This window comes from Tauraco erythrolophus, chromosome 1 (genome assembly GCF_009769465.1).
Source record: "Tauraco erythrolophus isolate bTauEry1 chromosome 1, bTauEry1.pri, whole genome shotgun sequence".
NCBI classification, from domain to species: domain Eukaryota; kingdom Metazoa; phylum Chordata; class Aves; order Musophagiformes; family Musophagidae; genus Tauraco; species Tauraco erythrolophus.
The window spans coordinates 106,379,709-106,401,019 of record NC_141465.1 but is presented as its reverse complement, the minus strand read 5'-3'; the positions used below and the strand labels follow the sequence as shown (position 1 = coordinate 106,401,019).

The 21,311-nt window shown below is 43.9% G+C and overlaps 1 protein-coding gene across 1 annotated transcript in view; it reads right to left on the bottom strand.

Moving 5' to 3' along the window:
- The window catches only part of FAM124A (family with sequence similarity 124 member A), a 44,999-nt gene that overhangs the window by 5,652 nt on the left and 18,036 nt on the right, over positions 1–21,311 (bottom strand). Inside the window, exon 3 of the mRNA XM_086612183.1 lies at positions 7,177–7,916. Within this exon, the coding sequence (XP_086468309.1) occupies positions 7,177–7,916 (740 nt within the window). The remainder of the gene's footprint in view (positions 1–7,176; positions 7,917–21,311) is intronic.

Genomic DNA, 21,311 nt, shown 5'->3' with positions numbered 1-21,311 from the left:
GAAATTTCAAATACAGGGAAAGAGTTGTGTCAGACCTCGCCATAAAGACATGCAAGAAACCTGGCCATTGACTAAGATGACTGAGATAAGGTTTCCAACAGAACAGATTTTTTTCATCTGATACTAATCTGCTGCTCGTTTATAATCTCTGCACAAATCTTTGTGAAGCCTGGGGGGATTTAGAGTCTTTGCATATTACAATAGGCTGCAGAAGAATTTCATGACGAATATCCGGGAACAGCATAAATAGCTTGGGGTGAACCTCGCAGAAATGCACTTTTGACTTCACTTGGGCTGCCTATACCTGACACAAAAAATCTACGAGTGCTCCTGCAGTCTATTTTAAGTTATTTGCTTTTTAAGAAAGCAGATAGTGATCTCATAATGCATTATCTGGTTAAGCAGTGCCAGCAAGGCTCCACTGAGGTCAGAACCCAGCCAAACAGCCAGCATAGCAGTGACATCACCATCTTGAGCTCAGATTTTGCCTGCCTTGCTCAACAGGAGTGCGACAGTGTTTGTTTAATTGTATTAAAACCAGTGGGATTGATCCAGGAATAAACCAACTCAACACAAGAAAAAGTGGCAGAGGTTAGTCCTCAGTATTGCCATAATAAGCCCTGCTTGACAGGCAAAATGTATTCAGAAGGACAGCTATCAAAAGGCAAAATGCGCAAATTTGATTTAAAATTGAATTGAACATAATCGAAAAGTGGCATGTACTGCGTTTACAAAACTAGAACAGGTGGGTGTCTTGTAACTAACACTAAATATATTCACTCTCAAGAGCTTTTGCTGGGTGTATAGAATCATCAGAGATCTTATGATGCCATGAAATGTAACTGCACTAATAGAAAAGACAGAGGGAAAGTACCTTAGGATGAAGAAAAACAACTAAAAAATCTCCTCCTATTTGAGCTAGTGACCGATTTGCTGCATCCCCCCCCCAAACCAATCATTAGCATTAAGAAGAACCAAACACCTACATCACTAAGAAGAAAGGAAAAATAGAGCAGAAGATTTTTAAAATCAGGAGGCTAGTATTAGACTTACAGATTAATTAAATCACCTTAAGGCACCTCCCTTGACTGAGTCAATTTTTACTCCAAAAGCCTGTCCTTTTCAACAGTTTTGACAGAAACTAAACGTAATTTTTGTAAAGGTGCCCTGTATACATCCTTGCTTGTCCTTGATGCTTTTCTTGCCTTCCTGCTTCTCTTTGTTCAGATGTGCTCTATCTGCACTATTAATTCAAGCAAGCTTGAAACTCTTTTCTCACCTCCATTTTCCTCCTTGCAGACCAAACTGTTCTCTGCAAAAGTGCCCTCTCTTTGCCTGTTTTTGTCTTTCCTTTTTACCTTCTCTGCTTCCTGGTTTACTTGCTCATCTTTCTCTCCTCTACTCGTACTTAACTGTAGTGCCTCAAGACTGCAGCAGCGGGACTGCACTTTCTTTCCTTAATTTCCCAGAGTTTGTAGTTGGTAACGCTTTGAGTAACAGGGATGAGATGATTTAACTGCATTTAAGACTACAGGAGTACATTATATCATCCAGTCTGACCTTGTGTTCATCATTTTACAAATCATTAAGCCATTTCTCTACTGAGCCTGCTGACACATTAGGCAGACGACAGCATTTCAGTTTTCAGGAGACTAAATTGCTGTATGCTTCAGGCAGGGGCATAAGACCGAGGTGCCACAAGGCTCAAGGCCCCTAAAATGGTAGCAGATTGACTAACGTCTCTAGACTATTTACATCTTTTATCAAGCTCATATGAATGCTGGATGACCACCAAGGCACCCAAACTGGAAATGAAGGGAAGGAGAAGGAACACTGCTTTGTGTTGGAGAGAGGAAACGCAGAGCCAGGTGAGGTCTGGAAGGCTTTGGCGAGTCAGTTGAAATAAATGCAACCATGACCACACTGATCGGTATCATCTCAACAGAAGCAGAAGTGGACCCTGAGCCTCCAAGATTTGCCTCTCCTTGGCCAAGATAAGCTTCAGAGGCAAATTCCTCGTGCTGCAGAGGAGAGTAAACCGCTTCTTTCAATCTCAGTTGGGACTCAAAGAGGAAAACGAAAAGCTTTGTCCTAACCTCCGATCTTGTAATTATTTTGACCTCAGCAGCTCAGTAACCCCGCCCTTGCTGCCCATATATGTAAGACAGCATATTTTCTGCATTGTCCCAGAAACTCGCTTCAGTTACAGCCAGTCTTCAGCACTCTGTAAGAAGACACTGTCTCTGCTCCCTAAAACTGACCCAACATTGGGTCAGTTGTGCATCATGGAAAAATCTCTCTCCCTGATTTCTGTGTTCAGCTATCCTGAGTGTGAAGTTTGACTATAACCATACTTTTCATGCAGATGAGCACGTTTTAAATAAGCTGAGGGAAATAAAGGCACTTTTGTTCTTCTTGTGGCCCCAGATAAAAGGGGATGAAGAAATGAGCTCATGAGTTTCACATGTATATAACACACTGAATAAACAAAGAAGTTTTCAGCTGTAAGTTTTTGATTCTTTCTTCTGTACAACATACTGGCTGATGTCTGTGTAGGCATGTAACCTTCATGCCGCTTCCCATCTTCAGGCATTCTGTACTGCAAATGCCTAGCATAGAATGCCTTTATGCATGCAGCTGGCAGACATCTGCACGGCCTAGACTGACTTCTGGCAACTCCAAGGACGTATTCAACAGTAACATACTGATCTTGTACATAAATGACTGCAGCTGACCTCATGAAGCCATCGGGGGATAACTACTGCCTGACCATAGATCTAGAGTACTCATTTTGTATGCCAAGCAATGGAGAAATCTCCAAGGTAGCAGAGACCTGAGCTTGCAGGTAGCACAGCAGCAGGTTAATCATTCTTAATGGTTGGGTCCAGAAGCAATCCCTTCTCAGAACCAAAGCTTCAGGTAATAACCTGTGTTTCCTAAATATGATTATACCACTTCCGAACTCAAGATTACGGTTGCCTGGTATAGGTAAGAAGAACATTGGCCAATTAACTTGGCAAATCAGCTAAAAAAATCCCTCTAAAAGCTGCGATCAGTTAACATTCGCACTGTTATTCCAAGGATGCTCTTCTATAAAGCAACATTAGGCAGAAAACAGTCACCCCATAAACAATATAGGTTCATTAGCACAACAACTGGCATAAAAGCCTTACAATGCCAGATCTGACTACCTTGTTTCAGGCAGGATTACCATAGACTGGTAACAAACCATGCATCTCTTGGGATTTTTATTTGTCTTGGCCTTCTGGCAATGTTGTTTGCTTCTTGGTGCTGAAGATGGTGGAGAGGGAGGGATTTCAGCAAGAAATTTGTTATTACAGGGTGAATCAGGTGCTTGAACGTAGCTGTTTGGTCTATTCTGGTATCTCCTAGGTGCCTGCCTGGTATTCGAGAAGGGCACAGGCCTCCTGTAGGTCTTGAGTCTAAACTGCCAGGACACCTCTTTTAGGTGGCTCAGGTATCTTTTGGCATGTAAAAAGGCAGTAGGTCTTATGTTTAAGTACTGAGTCACTACCTAGGTGAGATATTCATTAGCTGTTGCCCACCTTCCTTTCAAGTACATCTGCATGTCCCCTCTTGTGCAGAGTAGCTAGAAAATTCTGCCAAAATGCTATTTTGCCTTTCCTACCCTATCCACAGACATTATCGTATTTAAAGAAGCCATCTGCCCACTTTCTGCTCACTACCCCTGCTTCCCAAACATGCATGGTCAAGCCAGTCCCATTAGTTATTAACCTTTCCCACGTGGCAGTGCCAGGAGTGCAAGTTCATTAGCACTTAAGCTGTCTCTGTGTAGATTATGCCCAGAGGCAGCCAGGAATTTGGACAAGACCTATAAAACTGGCAGTATATTCAGTATACTAGTATATGGTACATTCTTAGCTACATTATTTACATATTCTTCCCACTGCTCTGACAAGAGCTCACTCTTCTGGGCTTAGCACTGGAGAAGCAGTGTGGGTGTCTTCCCACAGGATGTAAACATGCTCTTAAGCCTTGCTCCTGCTAAAGCCAACTGAAGCTTATCCTTTGCCTCAGCTGGTATAGAGCTGCACCCTTGGAGCTAACTTGTCAACGTGGAAAAGCTACTGTGACAAAATAATTTTCAAGGGCCTCCTTGCAAATGAAGGAATAGTTTCTGTGGTACTAAACAGACTCATCCTGCCCATGAATATCTTTGTTTTCTCTTGCACTGACTTCATCTAAGCACCTCCATAATTGCATTTGCAAAATGGGTTAAGAACATGGATCAATCTGGCTGGCAAGTATCCAAGTCCCTGTAAGCACACCAAGAAAAACACAGAGGTCACATCTTGTTAGTCTAATCATGGAGGTGTATTCAAACTTCAAACACAAAACACTGCCTGTAACTTGACAGGGATGTTAATCTACCATTTTGGGTATAATTGGTAATTTTAATCTGTAAAAAGGTGCAGTATCCATACAAGGTAAATAAAAAATATTCTGATGATTACCAACTGACGTGCAGGCTGAAAAATACTAGGAGTTCATTGTTTGGGTTCCTATAACTGGGAAGTAATGAAAGTTATTATCAATGCTGTGGCATTGACGATATTGTTAATAGCAGCACTCTGTGAGAAGTCAAAAGGTAGTCCTGTCATTTTAAAATGCTATTCTTGTTTTGAACTCAGAATGAATTAAAAGAATATAAGAAGTCCATAGATCACCAAATCCATTGATCCCTATAACCCATGCTCCATCATATAATCCCTTTTTCTTAACTGCCCACCCTGTCTTGAATTAGGGTATTAACCTGTTTGCACCTGTTGGGTGGCTGTTACGTTGTTGGCCATCAATATGCACAACTGCCAACTTAAATCTATTTATTGACAGTTTTTTGTTCCTGTGCCAGAAGAGTCATTTGGTGAAACAGCCTTTTCCCATTCCTGCTGTTTACCTTCTGGTATACTTTCTGAGCACAATCAGAGATCCCTTAAGTCTTACTTTGGCTAGGCTCAGACGACCCTACTCTTTCAAGTTTCCAGTTGTAAAACAATCTCTCCATTCCTCCGCGTGGGGTGAGAGCCATTCCCTGTACTCACAGCTCTCTGAAGTCATCTTTCTGGAGCCCAGGGCTGAAGGCAGGTGAGGCCCGTGGGACCCTGTGCAATGGCACAAGCACTTCCCACGCTCCATAGGGGATACTAACTCTGCTACACATTCGAGACTTCGCTTTTGTCTTTGTGGCCACGTTGCACCGGTGGCTTGTAGTCATCTGAGTACAAACAGGACATTCTCCCTTTGGTTTAGCTATAGAGCTCCACAGACTTATTAAAAATCTGTATACCGGGACTTAGTCTTCATGACTTTACAATCACATAAGTCAGATCCAAAGTCTCTGTTTTCCCCCCATTTTGCATATATTAAAACTCTTTGCTTCACCACACTCCCAATGTGATAATTTCCATTGCGGTAACCTCATTCCCATTTGCCCTCCTGTTCAGCATTATCATCCTCACTGAAAACAGAATGAAAATTAACTGGACTTGGAGGCCACGCTTAGCAGACTTTCATTCCTCTATTTTGGTGCACATGGTTAAGATCTTATTCTGATTTTGTTTGCAGAGTTTACTTCATCCTGCTGTTCAGCAAGTCTCGCTTTACCTCTGTACCGTCTGGCACCTGTTATTTCTGAAAATTTGCTGTTTTGAAATCAAAAGCCTTATTTAGAAGCCCTATTGTTTTTTTTATACCCTTCCCTCCAATTTACTTGAAACCAGTGCAAGATCCCATAAGCACTTTGGTGTTTATATCATACAGAAAACTCTCGAAAAAAAGAAGAGGGGAAAGAGGCTATAGGTGAGTATGGTTGCTGTCTAGAAGTTTCGTGATGGCTCTTGTAAGCTTAAGTTTACAAGTTATCTTAGGCTAAGACAGATATGCCTACAGATGCCTACAGTGCAAGCAGTAACCCTGACAAATCCGTGACTGTCTTGGCAGGGAAGCTGAATCGCTTCCAGAGCTCTACACATGTGCTCTTCAGCTCTGGTATGAGGTGTCTCTGTGAGCAGCATCTGCAAAGCAGCATCACAGCATCGAAAGGTTTCGCCACCACCTGGATGTGACTCACCAGAGCACAGATGCCCCATGTAGCTGGATTTTCAGTCCCAGGAGCTACAAACCTGGGCACACCACGCTGCAGGGAGGTGGTGTACACACTTCTCTGCACGCTGGGAGGTCCGTGCAGTGGAAGGATGGCACCCAAAATGACTCTTTCACAGAAGCAAGGTCAGACAATTTGACAAGCTTCATGAATGCAATTCACTCTAAAAAAAACACCCTTCTTCAAAAACTGAACAACCGTCTTCCAAAGGTAAGGGTCTGTGCTCTTTGATTCTAACGCTAAGCAGCAATAAATACCTCTGCAGTGCAGGAAAGCCCATTAAGCTGGCTGTGGATTGCCACAGATACCCCCTCTGCAGGGCAGGCAGCTATTAAAAGATCGCTGCTTGTTATCCCCTTTATCTCCCTTGGATGTGGTGTAGTGAAGCAGAGCATGCTGATACATTGCCCAGATATGGTGCCTACAGAGGCCCTAACCAATAAACTCTCTTTCAGGACTTGGTTACCAGCACTTGAGATTAGGTCAAAAGAGAGTCTGTGGGAATGTGTCTCTTAGGCTACTCTTCAGGGTGCATTTCTTTTCCTTTACCATCTCTCTCTCCATCTTGATCATCACTGTGCAAAAGAGAGATGCAGTTTGTCACTCTGTGATGCTAGAAAATAATGAGTACCATCAGGAATTCTGCTGGTCTTCCATAAAAATCTCGTAACTGAGAGCTATTTTATAAACCCCTGTCAGGTCTGTGCCCGTATTTCTTATAAAACTACACCCATCAGCCATCATTTCTCCACTCGGGCTCATAATTCCTTCTCTCCTCATTCTTTTAAACAGCTACCTCATCTCACATCACTCTTTGCATAAACTGAGGTTGACTGATATCTGGATAGTGTCATCCACCGCTTTCCACAGCAAGGGTTTTCAAGTTCTTTCTTTAGCAGAACTGTCCTGGCTCTTTGTCCTAGGATAGAGCAAAAAAAAAAAACACCTCCTTTTCTGGCTGCTTCTGCAGGTTAAGCTTTCCTGCACAAAACCAACAAATGTGCTTCTGTTCCCCTATGTACTGAACTTACCTGCAAAAGGATCCTATTTCCATCGTGGTCTTCTGTCTGCCACCTGCCTTCACTGATGGGGCTGCAAGGGTTGGGCAAGAGAGGCACAAGCTGCCCCACATCTTTTACTCTGAACTCCAGCACCGCTGACTCTGTCGGCATTGGCACCTGGCCCTTTGGAAGTTTTTTTAAAGAAAACTGGATGTCTATGTCCATGTTAGAATAGACAGGGAAAACACAGAAGTCCGCTTTTTTCTGGCATACCGGTCTTTTCAGTATCAACTCGTACAATTTCAAAATGTCCACAAAGTTTTCACTCCTGCAGTATATAGTGAAGCGGATAATTTCTTTCCCATAGTGCACTGGGCGAATGGCCCACAGAGGAGTCTCCGGAGCCAAAGAGTAAAAGTCCTGGCTGCACGGCATGTAAGGGAGGAACTTCCCATGCACTCGCTCTGTGTGGTGGTAGCGCCAAGGCGGCCGCTGAAAGGTTTCGTGGAGCTGCAAGATTGGTTCTTCTCCATATTCCTCCTGCAGAAACAGAATGACGGCAAGGGCTGGCTGGGAAACACCAGCCTTACCTGGCTTCCTGCGCTTCTTGGGCACTCGTCTTTCTGAGACTCGAAACAGCTGGAGGTCTGGATGGATCCAGGCTAGAAGCTTATCGATGGCTTGCTGAAGAGTCTTGGATTCACCTGGGTCTGTGATAATATGTACACTAACTAGGAATGGGTCTTGTATGCCTTCCACAGAAAGTTCACCTGGGGGTATAAAACGAAAAATATCCTTTAAGATTTGTAACAAAGTTGTCAACATTTAAGTGGTCTTTAAAGGAGAAACAGTCCACAGTCACACTGGTCTTTTTTTTTCATCTCTCTCAAGCTCACCTGCAGCAAAACAAAAATAATGTACAGAGATATAGCAATCAAGAAAATCATCAGAAGACAGAGAAGTTTCATCAAGCATGCCATAAGAGTCACTGTTTCTACTGAGGTAGCATCCAAGAGACGTTACCCGATGTGCATTTCTGTGTTAGAAAAGAGCTACCCCATACATCTGAGAGGCAGAAAAGACAAAAATACTGACGTAGAGCAGGGGTGAAAGGGACACTAATGACGTGCAGAATGATCAGGGTGGACAGAGTTCATCCCACCTTGTTTTAATTTGTGCCAATTGGCTCAGGGCATGGAAATCACACCACTGCACTCCACTCTATCACCTTGATGTTGGAGTTTTCCACCCAGTTAAGACTGTTCTGTGTCCTAGAGGCAACTGTTTTAATAAGTAAAGCAAAGTTTGTAGGGAGAGGTGATATCTTTTATGAGACCAACTGATACAGTTGGGAAAAAAAACAGACAAGCCTTCAGGCACACAAGTCCTTCTTCAGGAAAAGATATTACTTGTCCTTTACGAATCCTGCACTGTTTATATCTTCAGACCATCAAGACCATAATACTACTCCTTCAAGGTTTTTATAAGATTAGGGAAGACTGGTAAAGGCAGGAAGCACAAAAAATCACACTTACTCAGGGGAAAAATTAAACCTCTAGTTAGCCTTGGGAACGTTCACAGGGGCTCTATCTGTTGTTGTCCCTGAAACCTCTTTGATAGTTCAGAAGCAGAGCAATGGCTGGCTGGAGGGCAGGGGAGAAATTGTCACTTCTGTTCTGCTGGACCTGCATGCTGATAAAGACGCATGTGAATGGAGCTCCAAGACAGTTTAACAAATTTTCCAGGTAATCTGGGTATTTTTGCTGAAGTGGTTCCTCTTGTGTGGTGTTCTGAAACCACCTCTGTGTCTGAGACCCCGAGCCTGGGCACAAAGCCTAAATGTGTGAAGCCTTAGAAAGGCTTCCCAAGCTTTTCATTGTGCAGACCACATTTAATAGGGGGATTGTCTCACAGGCAGTTTCCCCTCCTATTGGCAATCAGTACGAACTTCTCCCTCCTGGCATCAGAATAACATTCCTGTGATACTTCAGCAACTACTTTAATGGAAAAGCAGTATTATACAAGTAGCAAGTTTTAGTTGTCTTTCAATACAGAATAGCTGCAAGACCCAGAGAAAAGCCAGATGCAACTGCATAGCTTTCCAGAGATGACCGGTAAACATACCATCAGCCTCAATTCAGAAGCTGCAGAAAGATATGGAATGCAGAGCAAATAGCAAGCATGCATTTTGCCTAGGGGAGATACAGAAAAATCAAGTAAATTATAAAAAATACAATTATAGTAGAGTTCTTGTATCTCTGCATGGAATGGAGGATGTAGAGTGACTTGGTCAGATGGTTAATAGAAGAAAAAATTGAAGGAAAAACATATGTGTCAACATATGGCAAAGAGTCTTTGCTGTGGCAGTTGTTACTGGTAGGTAATTCTTTGAGATATCTCTGATTATATTGATCATATTCTATGATCCTCTGTGGACAGCCACAGTGTGGGAGAAGGACAAAGGCTGTGTGGGGGGACATCCTCTCGTGGTCCTTTACATGGGACAGCAGGACAGGAAGGAAAACAAATTGTAGAGGACAGTGATCTAATAAAACCAGAAAGAAAGTAATCTCCATAGTTACACAGTCATTCATTTTCTAAAGACTGGAACAGAGGATGTTCAGCTCTTTCTCCCTCTGTTTCCTTTGTTACACAAATGCTATCAAAGCCCGCAACAAGTGACAGGCTTGATATTTATGCATATAAATGACTGCAGCTCTGAAAGAAGCCTGGCCACAACATTGTGAAGCAAAGAGCCATCATTCCTGTCGGCTTCTTGCTCTGCATTGAAAAAAAAAAAACATCCCTGAGCATGGCTTTTCTGCCCTCCTGTTGCTCAGCATGGTGCATGGACACCGAACGGCTAAAGCATTTTTCAAAAGTGGAGCCCTGTGGGAGCCAGCCCCAGCATTAGTATTCTGCAGCCATCGCTGCCTGTGCCCATCAGCAGCAGATGCTCACAGAGCCAGCCTCAGAGGACCACCAAAGCACGGCACAAAGCCATCATTAGGAGCTCGGGTTATGGGTACAGAAGAGCAAATCATCTTTTTTTGAGTTAGAAGCAACTATGCTGAAGGGGAAAGTGTAACAAATCAGTATATAAAGAGTTTCAGTATCTGTTTTATGTTAGCAAAGATGCTTTTACTGCAATGCTTTTACACCTTTTGCAGTGTGACCTCTGTGCTTATAAAATAGCAGCCCTTTCTGTTTTGGTAAGAGAAACAAAAACATAAGAAAAGCAGAAATATGAGGCAAGGAGCTAAGAGAAACTTCCCCTGAACTGACGATAAGTTGTAAATTGTTTCTATGTTACTAACAAGCCCTTTTGCTTCAACTGACAAGGAAGGGGGGGAAACGACACCCTTTCTCATGACACAGTTCCATTTGCCCCGGGGCAAATTGTCACAGAAGCGAATGAAAGCTCTGCATATGTATTAGCCTTCCTGTGTTACTAGTTAATCCCACAGAAAATATCAAAATGCTGAGGCATCTATTCGAAAATAAGCTCCATGGTTCTCACAGCTATGACATTTTTTTTTCTCTCCTATGACAGAAGGGGATTAGTTCTTTTTGAGTTGGCAAAGCACTAGCGTTGCTAAGAGGTAATTACTACCAGGATCAAAAGAGTATTTCAAAATTCTAAACTTTTTACTCCTCTGTTAGGTAGCTTTAACCACCCATGAGAGGTTAAAGCAAACAGTCAACCCAAACACTGAGGGGCTGTCACACTTGATGTCCTACAGCTTAGGAGCTGAAGGTGGCCTCATATTTTACAACTGAGCTTTGGATGGGTCTTTCTCTATGTATGATTTTTATTTTGTTGCTGATGCAATTTTGCTGAGCAGCGAAAAAAAGAACCCAAACAGAAAGCCCTGCAAAGCAGCATGACAGCCTTTCCCTGTGGTTCTTCCTCCCCTCCTTTCCCTTCCCAGAAACCAGGAACTTTTCATCAGAAAGACAACCTGACAAGAAAGCAGTGGGTGCTGTCAAGTCCGCCTGTGCCAGCTGCCTCGTTTCAATATGACTTCACTGAAATTCAAGCTGCCTTGTCTTGGGGACAGGCAGGACAGGTACCTGTCTGTCTAGCTCAGATGCCTATGTCTCCTGCTGAGTGCTTGGAGGGAGGCTGCCAGAGGCTGCCACCTCTGAAAAACCTGCAGAGGATGATCTTGCCTTCCTAATCCCTTTCCTCCACCCTGTCTCTGTAGGAAACAGTGGTGTCTGCAGACGACAACCCTCTTGGCACCCAGAGCTGGCGAGAGGTGCCTAGCACGATGGCTATGACAACAGTGGCGATCTAGTGACACAAACACCCACGGGTGAAGTGGGAAACAACGGGTTAAGTGCTCTGCTCCCTTGGGATGGAGGGTGGTGGGGGCAGCCACCACCTCTGAGGGGTGCCATAAAGAGTTGGGTATCTGGTAACAGCATCCTTGCTGCAGCTGGTCAAGGAGGCAGAGCTCCTGGCCCAAAGCAGGCACAAGCAGGTGTAATTTCAGGTCGGCAACCCCAGCAGCTGGGAAGCAGCTAGGCTCATCTGGAGGTACAGGGAAGTGGAGCTGCAGCTCCTTCTCCCTGCAGTATGTATGCGTTTCACATTAAAACACACAGGAGCCAAAATGTCCCTAGAAGAAATGAGCAAAGTTTTCTCCCACGCCACTGGAACAACCCTAGGTTAGAGAAGTCTCCCTTTGCATTGTTTTTTGGCCGCAGTGCTCTTGCACACGTGGCTCCAGCAGAACGGTTACTGGGTTATCTGGCCACGACCCTGGCAGCCCAGTCCCTCTTTTATGCTGTGAGAGGCCCAGGTCACATTGCCCCTGGAGCTGCCCTGCGCGAAGATCTGTCCCTTCTCAAGGCAGTGTTCCAACCAATATTTTATTTCAGGAGAAGTCAACCCCTTCAGCGGTCTTGACAACATTCCAGGCTTCATCCAGGGGACATGGCTGGAAATCTACTGGCTGCCTAAAACCAGCCTATAGCAGAGCTTAAGTACCTATCTCCATGAAATGTTTCCCCTAACCCTGCGCTGGTGAATCAAGATATGGATCTAAAGACCTCTCAAACTCACCGGGAGATATTTAATGAAGAGTCACCTACAGGGTTAGGCAAACCTGGTAAGTATGTGAGCTAGGATGGAGCCTGTGGCAAAGTGAGATTTTAGGCAGACTGGATCCCGGCCCCAGGTTGTGCACGGGAAAGTGCATTTCCAAACTGCGGCAGGTATTTTCAATTTTATAGACACCTACATTTTCAATCTTCTATCCAGGAAACTCAGAGGAAGAATTCAACCAAGTATAAATACTTGGCATAAACTTTTTTTTAGCTGACTTGCAACACTGCATTGAGAATCTGAACACTGGAACATGAACTTCCATTTTCCTGCTGCGGCATGACGCTTCATGAGAACCAACACCTGAACCTCTCTTACACCGTACAGACTAGATTCCTTTATCACTACATCAGGTGGTGAGATTTCACATTTCATTCTGACCAGATTGCATGATGCACTGCAGGAGATGTAAATCAAGCAATGGGAGAGGATAAGAATGAATGCCCCAAGGTCCTGAACTGCAGCTCCCATCAAGCAGTACTTCATTATCAGGAAATAATTGCTGTCAGGAAGTAATGAAACAATTCAAAACTGAACATTACAGATCAGCATATTTCATTCATTGCTAATAAATCAAAGTATTTCAACTGTGGGAATGTAAAAAAAAATAATTCACTGCATAAATAATGTCAGAAAAACACACTATATAATATTTCCTAATTGAAACTTCCAGGGGTTTCTGTTGCAAAGAAAATACCAGTATTTCCCTATTTCAGTCCCATTCTGAAACATAAAGAAATGTTGAAATGGCAGCATTTATCACTGAACAAGACCGTCGTATTTTATCTGGGTCCAAGGCAAGACTGTCCCTTTTATGGTGTATTAACTGAAAGGCTCACAGACAGACACAAAGACAGAGGCTATTTTCACAAACAAGGAGTATCACTTTATGGGCAGTTGCAGCAGAAGCAGTTACTGGACACCTCTGGCAGCAGAACCCACTGCTAGGCCATGCATTATGCAGCATCAATAATCCTTTGAACAAGTAGGATGTGACAGATTCACCAGCTCCTCTATTCTCTTTCCCTGCTGTTTAATAGCATCTGACAAATGCAGGGCTGCAGGATAATGTGCTTCTCAGTCTGCCCCACTTTGCACACCAACTCAAACTCACGAAGGATGTTCAGAAGCAATAAGAAAAGGGATGTTCTGCATGGCACAGTGACGAGAGGAGAAACCTCTTTCATGCTCCCATCAGAGCTGCATCTTTCTGCAGAGCTGCTGTAGAATGTTCTCTAATGGAGATAATGGTGCCAGGATGCTCACTCCTCCATCCATACTAAGGTAGTATAGACAGAGCATAGCAGACCAGCATACTGACAAGCAAGGCAAAATGGTCAATCTGCTCCTCCAGATGGGCACGATATAGGCTCTCTGTGCTGTTGCCCAGTTGCTGTATGACCAAAAAAAAAAAAAAAAAGAAAGAGTATTGAGCAAAAATAAACCTGGAAAATTAAGCCCATTATCTGACTGATGGAGATAAAAAGCTTTCTCTGGCACATTAATAGGAACAGTCTTACGGGGTGTCATTGCCCTTATATACAGCACACAGCCAACCCTGCAGGAATGAATCTTATCAGAAAGTGATACTTAATGCCCACAGAGGCACTGCATGATCAAGCAAAGGTAAGGGCAGATCTCATCCTGTGGTACCTCTGCTGCCACATGGTGCAGCAATTGCTCAAACTCCCCACTGTGCTACAGGCCTCGGTGAATTCACATCCCTCCCTCAGACCAACCAAAGGGTAACCTTTCACCATCAGCTTAAGCTGCTGCTAAAAGGGGTCATCTCACTCCCCCTCCTCCACCTCCAGGCACTCCTGCCCACTCCCTCATGTTGGCTGTGTAGCTACACACGTTAAGCTGATCGTGCAACTGCACCATGCTGGGTTTATGTGGTGAGGTTCTGGTAGCAGGGGAGGGGCTGCAGAGATAGCCCCTGTAAGGAGATGCAAGAAGCTTCCTCAGCTCCAAAGATGGTTGCAGCAGCCTCTGGGCAGGGCTGACCCTCCATCCCCTCAGGCCAGGGTCGAGTCAACCAGCGCCTCTGCAAATGCCCTATTTAAGATGAGGACAAAGGAGCCCGAACCAAGTGAGACCCGCACTGAAGAGAGGGGGCAGTCAGAGAGCTGATCTCCCACAGCCACGAGAGACACGGTGGAGCAGATTCCCATCCGCAGACCATGGAGCACTCCAGGCTGGAGCAGAGATGCCTGTGCCTGAAGGAGGTCATAGATTGTCTGGGTGGGAAGGACTTCCTATGCTGCTGTAGATTGAGAATGAGGTGGAAAGGCATCTGAAGCCTGTGGAGAACCCCATGCCAGAGCGGATGGCTGCACTCTAAGAAGACGTGACTCTGTGGGAAAAGCCCACGGTGGAGCAATCTGATGGGTAAGGACTGCATCCTGCGGGAAAGACTCACATTGGAGAAGTCTGTGGACTATTTTCTTGTGAGGAGAGGCCCCACTTTCGACCAGGGGAAGAGTGTGAGGCGTCCTCCCCCCTTAAGAGGGGAGCAGCAGAAACAATGAGTGACAAACTGACCTGCAACCCTCCTCCATTCCTTGTCCCCCTCTTCCTTCCCGCCCTGTGCCACTGGGGGGGAAGAGGTAGAGCTGGGAAGAAGCGAGGGCTGGAGGCCTTTTGTTACAATTTTCTCCTCTGCCTGGTAGCTCAGCTGCCTGCTGGGCTAAACTATGACATGCACCCTGAAACTCTCTCTCCTGTTTGCAGTCATACAGTCTATAGTGCCAAGATCACCATTCTGGCTTGCCTTCAGAACAATATGACGCCCTCTTCTCCATAGGAAACACAATCATTGTGGTTCGGAGTCATCTCATGGAAGGTGAAGTACCTAACAGATGTCCCACCAGCAGAAGGCTGGCTGTACTGGGCTCCTTTTGTAGTCCATGGTGAGAGACAGAATCAAAGCTGAGATTAGGTCCATCACTGTCCACTGTAGTGGGAAATAAGTAACTCCACTTCCATCTTGGGCATCTCAGCTCTGCAACTAAAACTGGAGGGAAAGTTTGTCCTATTGGAACATGGTGTTCTCGTCCTTCAAAACACGCTGCTGACACCATATGTTATATTGGCAACAGCAGTGTTAGAAATAATCAGAATTTCAGTTTTAAAAAAAATGCCTTATCATCTGCTTATCCTCAACCACAGATTTAGCTACTAACTTGCTGAAAAGCAAGAATCTCAAAATGCTAGTGTACTTACACAACTTCAGGGTTATTCTCTGGGATGTCAACTGTTGCCATTTCGCCTCTGCCCTCCCACACAGTTCATCACAACTCAAGAGCTGTCTTGGTGTCTCAGTCTGTACATGTGTCCATGCAACAAAACAGATTCATGTGATTTGACATCTTCAAATTGTCTTCACTGTCTTAGCTGTCTTCACTCAAAAGCCACAATCTACCTCTATTTGCCCATCTAGGGGCAAATGACTTAATCACACAGAGATTAATTCTCACAGAAGACCCTATACACATAAGAGAAACAGTAAGGAAGAATTTTTTTTGATACCCTGAAAAGTATTCCTGATTTGTGGAAAACAACTGGTAATTGTCCTTCTGTGTCTTTTAGAAACACACAAGAAGAAACAGTAACCAGAAACCCCTGAGCAGTGAACTGAAACACAAGGGTTAGCTGCTGCTCACAGGATTCTCCCTGGTGAGTTTTGCCATGCACAGAATTAGCCTGTGCCATCAGAGTAAAACATGGGGCTTTATGTAGTGGTCTACATTCCGTCCAGTGGAGATATAGGCAAGGTGCAATAATTATTAATGCTCAACTATTACATTAATTTTATTGTTATTTTATGTTGTATGTAGAATTAAAAAAAAAAGTCACCTCATTTTTTCGCAGGGGGTGGGAGTGGGGTGTCGTTGGAAAGGGAAGAGGGCCTGAAACTGAAGCACAGAGAGAGCAGTATTCCAAATGGCTGCATATTTCCACTTTAGAAGAGTTAAGCTTTGCAGAGATGCACGTCCTTCCCAATCATAAAATTTTCCTAAAGAAAGATACGGATCGTTGTACTTGGCAAGAACCCAGACATCGATCTTTGGTATAAATATCAGATCTCAGTACTGAGTTGTAATGTGTAGTAATCCAGTAAAACTCCCATCAGCAACCACCAGTAAATCAAAAGCTGTACAATGCAAGTCAACATTCAAACTGCATCCAATAACATACTGTTCAAAGTCCTTTGACTGCAAGCATTATATTTTCTTAAAATCTGACTCCTCTGTAAAGACAAGACTTGGAAAAATCTGGTTTTTATAAAAGGACAGAAATAACATTGCCTTAAAAAACCCAAGAAACTCTGTACACTTGAGCAGCTGACAAATTTGGTCCAACAATGAGCTCCATACCTCACACAATGTACTGTAGTTAACCGAGAGTGTGATTTTATGATGGGCTTAAGACAATTTGAGACTTCACTGCTGGCACTCTTTCCTCTACTGCTCCCAGCTAAATGTTTCCAGTGCTTACCATGTGTCAGGTCTTGGTGCAAGTTGAAGCAGCTCATTGAACAGACTGAAAAGAAGCCCTCAGACAGGAGTAATCAGGATTCTGCCTTCTGGTTGCAGTCAGAGAACTGATCTAGCTTGAAATGTTAATTTTCAGGCAGACCTCTTCTTTTAATCACTTTGCACTTTTGCACAAACCTTCCTGGGATCACAAAGAGATGGCAGGGAAACCTGGCCAGAGAGAAGGCAGGAGACACAACAAAGCATCCATACTCAAGATGCATGTAAAGAAAACATGGGATCAAACCCTGAGGCATGGTCAAGCATGGTCATGTTTGTGTCTCTGTAAACAATCGACAATATTAACATCATAGCAAAGCAGCCATTTGGACATGACAGCAGTGGAAAACTATTTTGAAACTCATAATCCCTTCAGCTGACAGGAGTATGTGGTTGAAAAGACCTACCCCATACCAGCTGACGGAAAGGAGAAGCAGTAACAGAAAGCACGCTTTTGGGGTCTGTGCTTCATCCTGATCCCATATTCATTTCATGAACCACTTAGAAATTACAGATACAATATTTTTTTCTGAAACTGTTCATCAACAAATAGGTGGTATCAACAAAAATGAGGCAGGCAGCAGACATCGACTGTTTTAGAATGTGGCACACACTGATTACCAAATGTCCCAGTTCCCCATCAAGCTCAGATAAGAGTTTTATTTATTTATTTAAAAGAGTTTCAATAAAATGGTGTTGTGGACATGTTGGAGGGAAGGGAAGGGATGCCATCCAGAGGGACCTTGACAGGCTGGGGAGGTGGGCCTGTGAGAACCTCATGAAGTTCAACAAGGCCAAGTGCAAGGTCCTGCATGTGAGTCGGGGCAATCCCAAGCACAAGTACAGGCTTGGCAGAGAATGGATTGAGAGCAGCCCTGAGGAAAAGGACTTGGGAGTGCTGGTGGATGAGAAGCTCAACATGAGCCGGCAATGTGAGCTTGCAGCCCAGAAAGTCAACCACATCCTGGGCTGTATCAAAAGAACCTTGGCCAGCAGGTCAAGGGAGGTGATTCTGCCCCTCTACTCTGCTCTCGTGAAACCCCACCTGGAATACTGTGTTCAACTCTGGAGTCCCCAGCACAAGAAGGACATGGAGCTACTGGAGCGCGTCCAGAGGAGGGCCATGAAGATGATCCGAGGGCTCGAGCACCTCTGCTATGAAGACAGGCTGAGAGAATTGGGGCTGTTCAGCCCGGAGAAGAGAAGGCTCCAGGGTGATCTTATAGCAGCCTTCCAGTACTTAAAGGGGGCCTACAGGAAAGCTGGAGAGGGACTTTTGACAAGGACATGTAGTGATAGGACAAGGCGAAATGGCTTTAAATTGAAAGAGGGCAGATTTCGATTAGATATAAGGAAGAAACTTTTCACTCTGAGAGTGGTGAGGCACTGGAACAGTTGCCCAGAGAAGTTGTGGATTCCCCATCCCTGGAAGTGTTCAAGGCCAGGTTGGATGAGGCTTTGGGTAACCTGGTGTAGTGGAGGGTTTCCCTGCCCATGGGAAATGATGATGATCTTTGAGGTCCCTTCCAACCCAAATCAATATATGATTCTATGATTCTATGAAAAGAAAATGCACCATGATAATGTTCTGTGGCAATAAAATGAGGAAATTAATTGTTGGCATTGTCAAAACAACACACATTTAGTAGAAACTGCCTTAATAGCTTCAGCCTTCACAAGTGTTTTGTCATTCAACTCGGTGAGTCAGATGGCTTTTCCCGTCCTACCACAACTAGTGCCTCTGAGTCAGGAGTTGCCATGAGACAGATTAATTTTTTTAGCTTCCCTCTTTGGGCTTTAACAATTCAGACAGACGTCTCAACAATTTCCAGATCATTTTCATCACTGTACCAGCTGAACTTGGAATGCCAAGATCTTTCCCGCAACCCATTGCTCAGGGTAAAGGACCCACTAAATGGCTGCCTAGCTCCCTGTGGTTTTCTGGGACAGCAGCACTAACACTTCCACAAAGAGAAATTCAACCCACGTCACCTAATAACCCAACTTAACTTTCTCTGAAGTCTTTCCTGTAAATTTTTACGAGAATTGTGTGGCACTCAATAGCTCAGGGTTTATCAAAGATTTCCTATGCTTCTGAATCAGGCTTGGAAATGAGAAAGAGGAAACATTTGCTTTTGTGGTTTTGATTATGACTACGTTTTCTTTAAACAGGAGCTAGAAAAACATCCATATTGTCATTCTTACCTTTTTTTTTTAAAAAAAAAAAAGTCCAGTTTTTATCTGCTCTATCTATACAACAAGAAAAAAACTGACTGGATGTGGTCAGAAAACAATGTACAACAATCATATAGTGAACAACAAAAATAGAGTTTTGATAGGTCTGGTCTAATAACTGTTTAGGGTACAGTTGCATCCTTCAATACAGAAATCCCAAGCTAGCACTAATCCAGTAGTAAGTAATTTATCCATGAGACGCACAGTTTGGTGCATGCTAAACAATCCCAAAGAGTGAAATTCTGATTTTAACAAACAGAAATACATGAGTTACTCCAAGCTAAACACATTTCAACAGGAACTTCAGTCTTTCCAAGGGGAAGGGCATGCTTGTCATTAATGTCACATATTTGATATGCAAAAATCAAATTGCTATTTGATTTAAAGCACAGTTACACATTTGTTTGTGCATGTCTTTATGCATGACTGTGCCTCAGCTCTTTTTTATCTTCTCTTTCTGGCCACTGGCCATCTTTAGTCATGTCTTTCAAGGCACGTTTCCTCTCTACTCCTTATGCTTCTAAATAACCGTGTGCAGTAAGACCAGCCTCAACACTCCATCTGCCTACTAGAACAGCATCCTAACCTCAGCTTCACAAAAGACAAAAGTGCAAACAATGTTAACTTGACATCAACAGCTCCAGCATGGTTTCCAGTCAATGGTGCTCGGCAGCAGCGATAACTCTGTGCCCTTCCTGACATAGGCAAAGGTCCATTTGCAGCTCCTGAAAATCAGGATGCATCATCTGTGAATGCTTGTGGATGAGACTAGGATGCTGGTGAGGCTGTGAGGTGGGATGGTGCTGTGTGATCAGATACCATAGCAAACCAGGAAGAAGTTGATTACAAATTATGCAATTGAGAGGGCAAATTAGGGACTGGATAGTAACAGGACCTGTTGATGTTACTCTGGGCAGATGATTCAAACTGAAATACAGGAAATTCTGTTTAAACCTAACAAGAATTTTTTATTGTAAGGGTGGTCACTCACTGGAAGACGTTGTCCAGAGAGGCAGTGGAGACATTCAAAACACGATGGGACATGGTCCTGAGCAACCAGCTCTCACTGCCCCTGCATTCAGCAGAGAGCTTGGACTAGATGATCTCCAGAGGTGCCTTCTAACCTCATCTTTCTGTGGTTCAGTACTATACTTTTCTATCCCATACGTAAGCGTTTGCTCCTTCATCGTGGTGGAATTTGATGACAAGCAGCTACATAAACATGTTTTACACAACCAAAGACTGCTAGGTGGCATGTAGCAATGGCATTTTCCTTCTTCACACAGCCACAGTGAGACACTGCATTGCTCTTTACCTCTAGCAGCATAATACAGGCTAGGCAAGATACACAGAAGATGCTCGCTATATTTTCCTCAGAAGCTGATACTTCAGATTTCACCACTATAAAAACCACCTGAATTTGCAACATTGACAGATGCTGCAGGCTAAGAGCTCTACATGATTTGGGTCCAATTTCCTCTGCCATTTTTCCTCACACTTTAATTAGTCTTCTTTTTATAATAACACCTTCTGGAAATGCAGCATGATGCTGGCAAGCCCACTGTAAATTCTTTTTACAATTGTATTTAATACAGCTCGTTGCCAGCCATTGTAAAAGCATCTCAGTTCTCTGTGGGAATAAGAAACAATATACTATAGTATATCTTTGTATAGCAGTAAAAGAATGTAATTCTATCCTTACACTTATTAAATGGCATTGTTTGGAGAAATATAATAAGAATGATAGAACGGAATGGTTTGGGTTGGAAGAGACTTTCAAAGATCATCTAGTTCCAACCCCCTTGCCATGGGCAGGGACACCTTCCACTGGATCAGGTTGCTAAAAGCCTCATCCAACCTGGTCTTGAACACTTCCAGGAATGGGTCATCTACAACTTCTCTGGGCAACCTGTGTCAGTGTTTCAGCACTCTCATTGTAAAAAATTTCTTCCTTAGATCTGATCTAAATCTGTTTCTAAATCTCTTTCAGTTTAAAGCCATTGCCCCTTGTCCTATCACTACATGCCCTGGTCAAAAGTCCCTCTCCAGCTTTCTTGTAGGCCCCGTTCAGGTACTGGAAGGCTGCTATAAGATCACCCCAGAGCCGCCTTTTCTCCAGGCTGAACAACCCCAACTCTCTTAGCCTGTCATCATAGAAGAGGTACTCCAGCCCTCGGATCATCTTCGTGGCCCTCCTCTGGACGTGCTCCAGTAGCTCCATGTCCTTCTTATGTTGAAGGCCCCAGAGCTGAATGCAGTACTGCAGATGGGGTCTCACT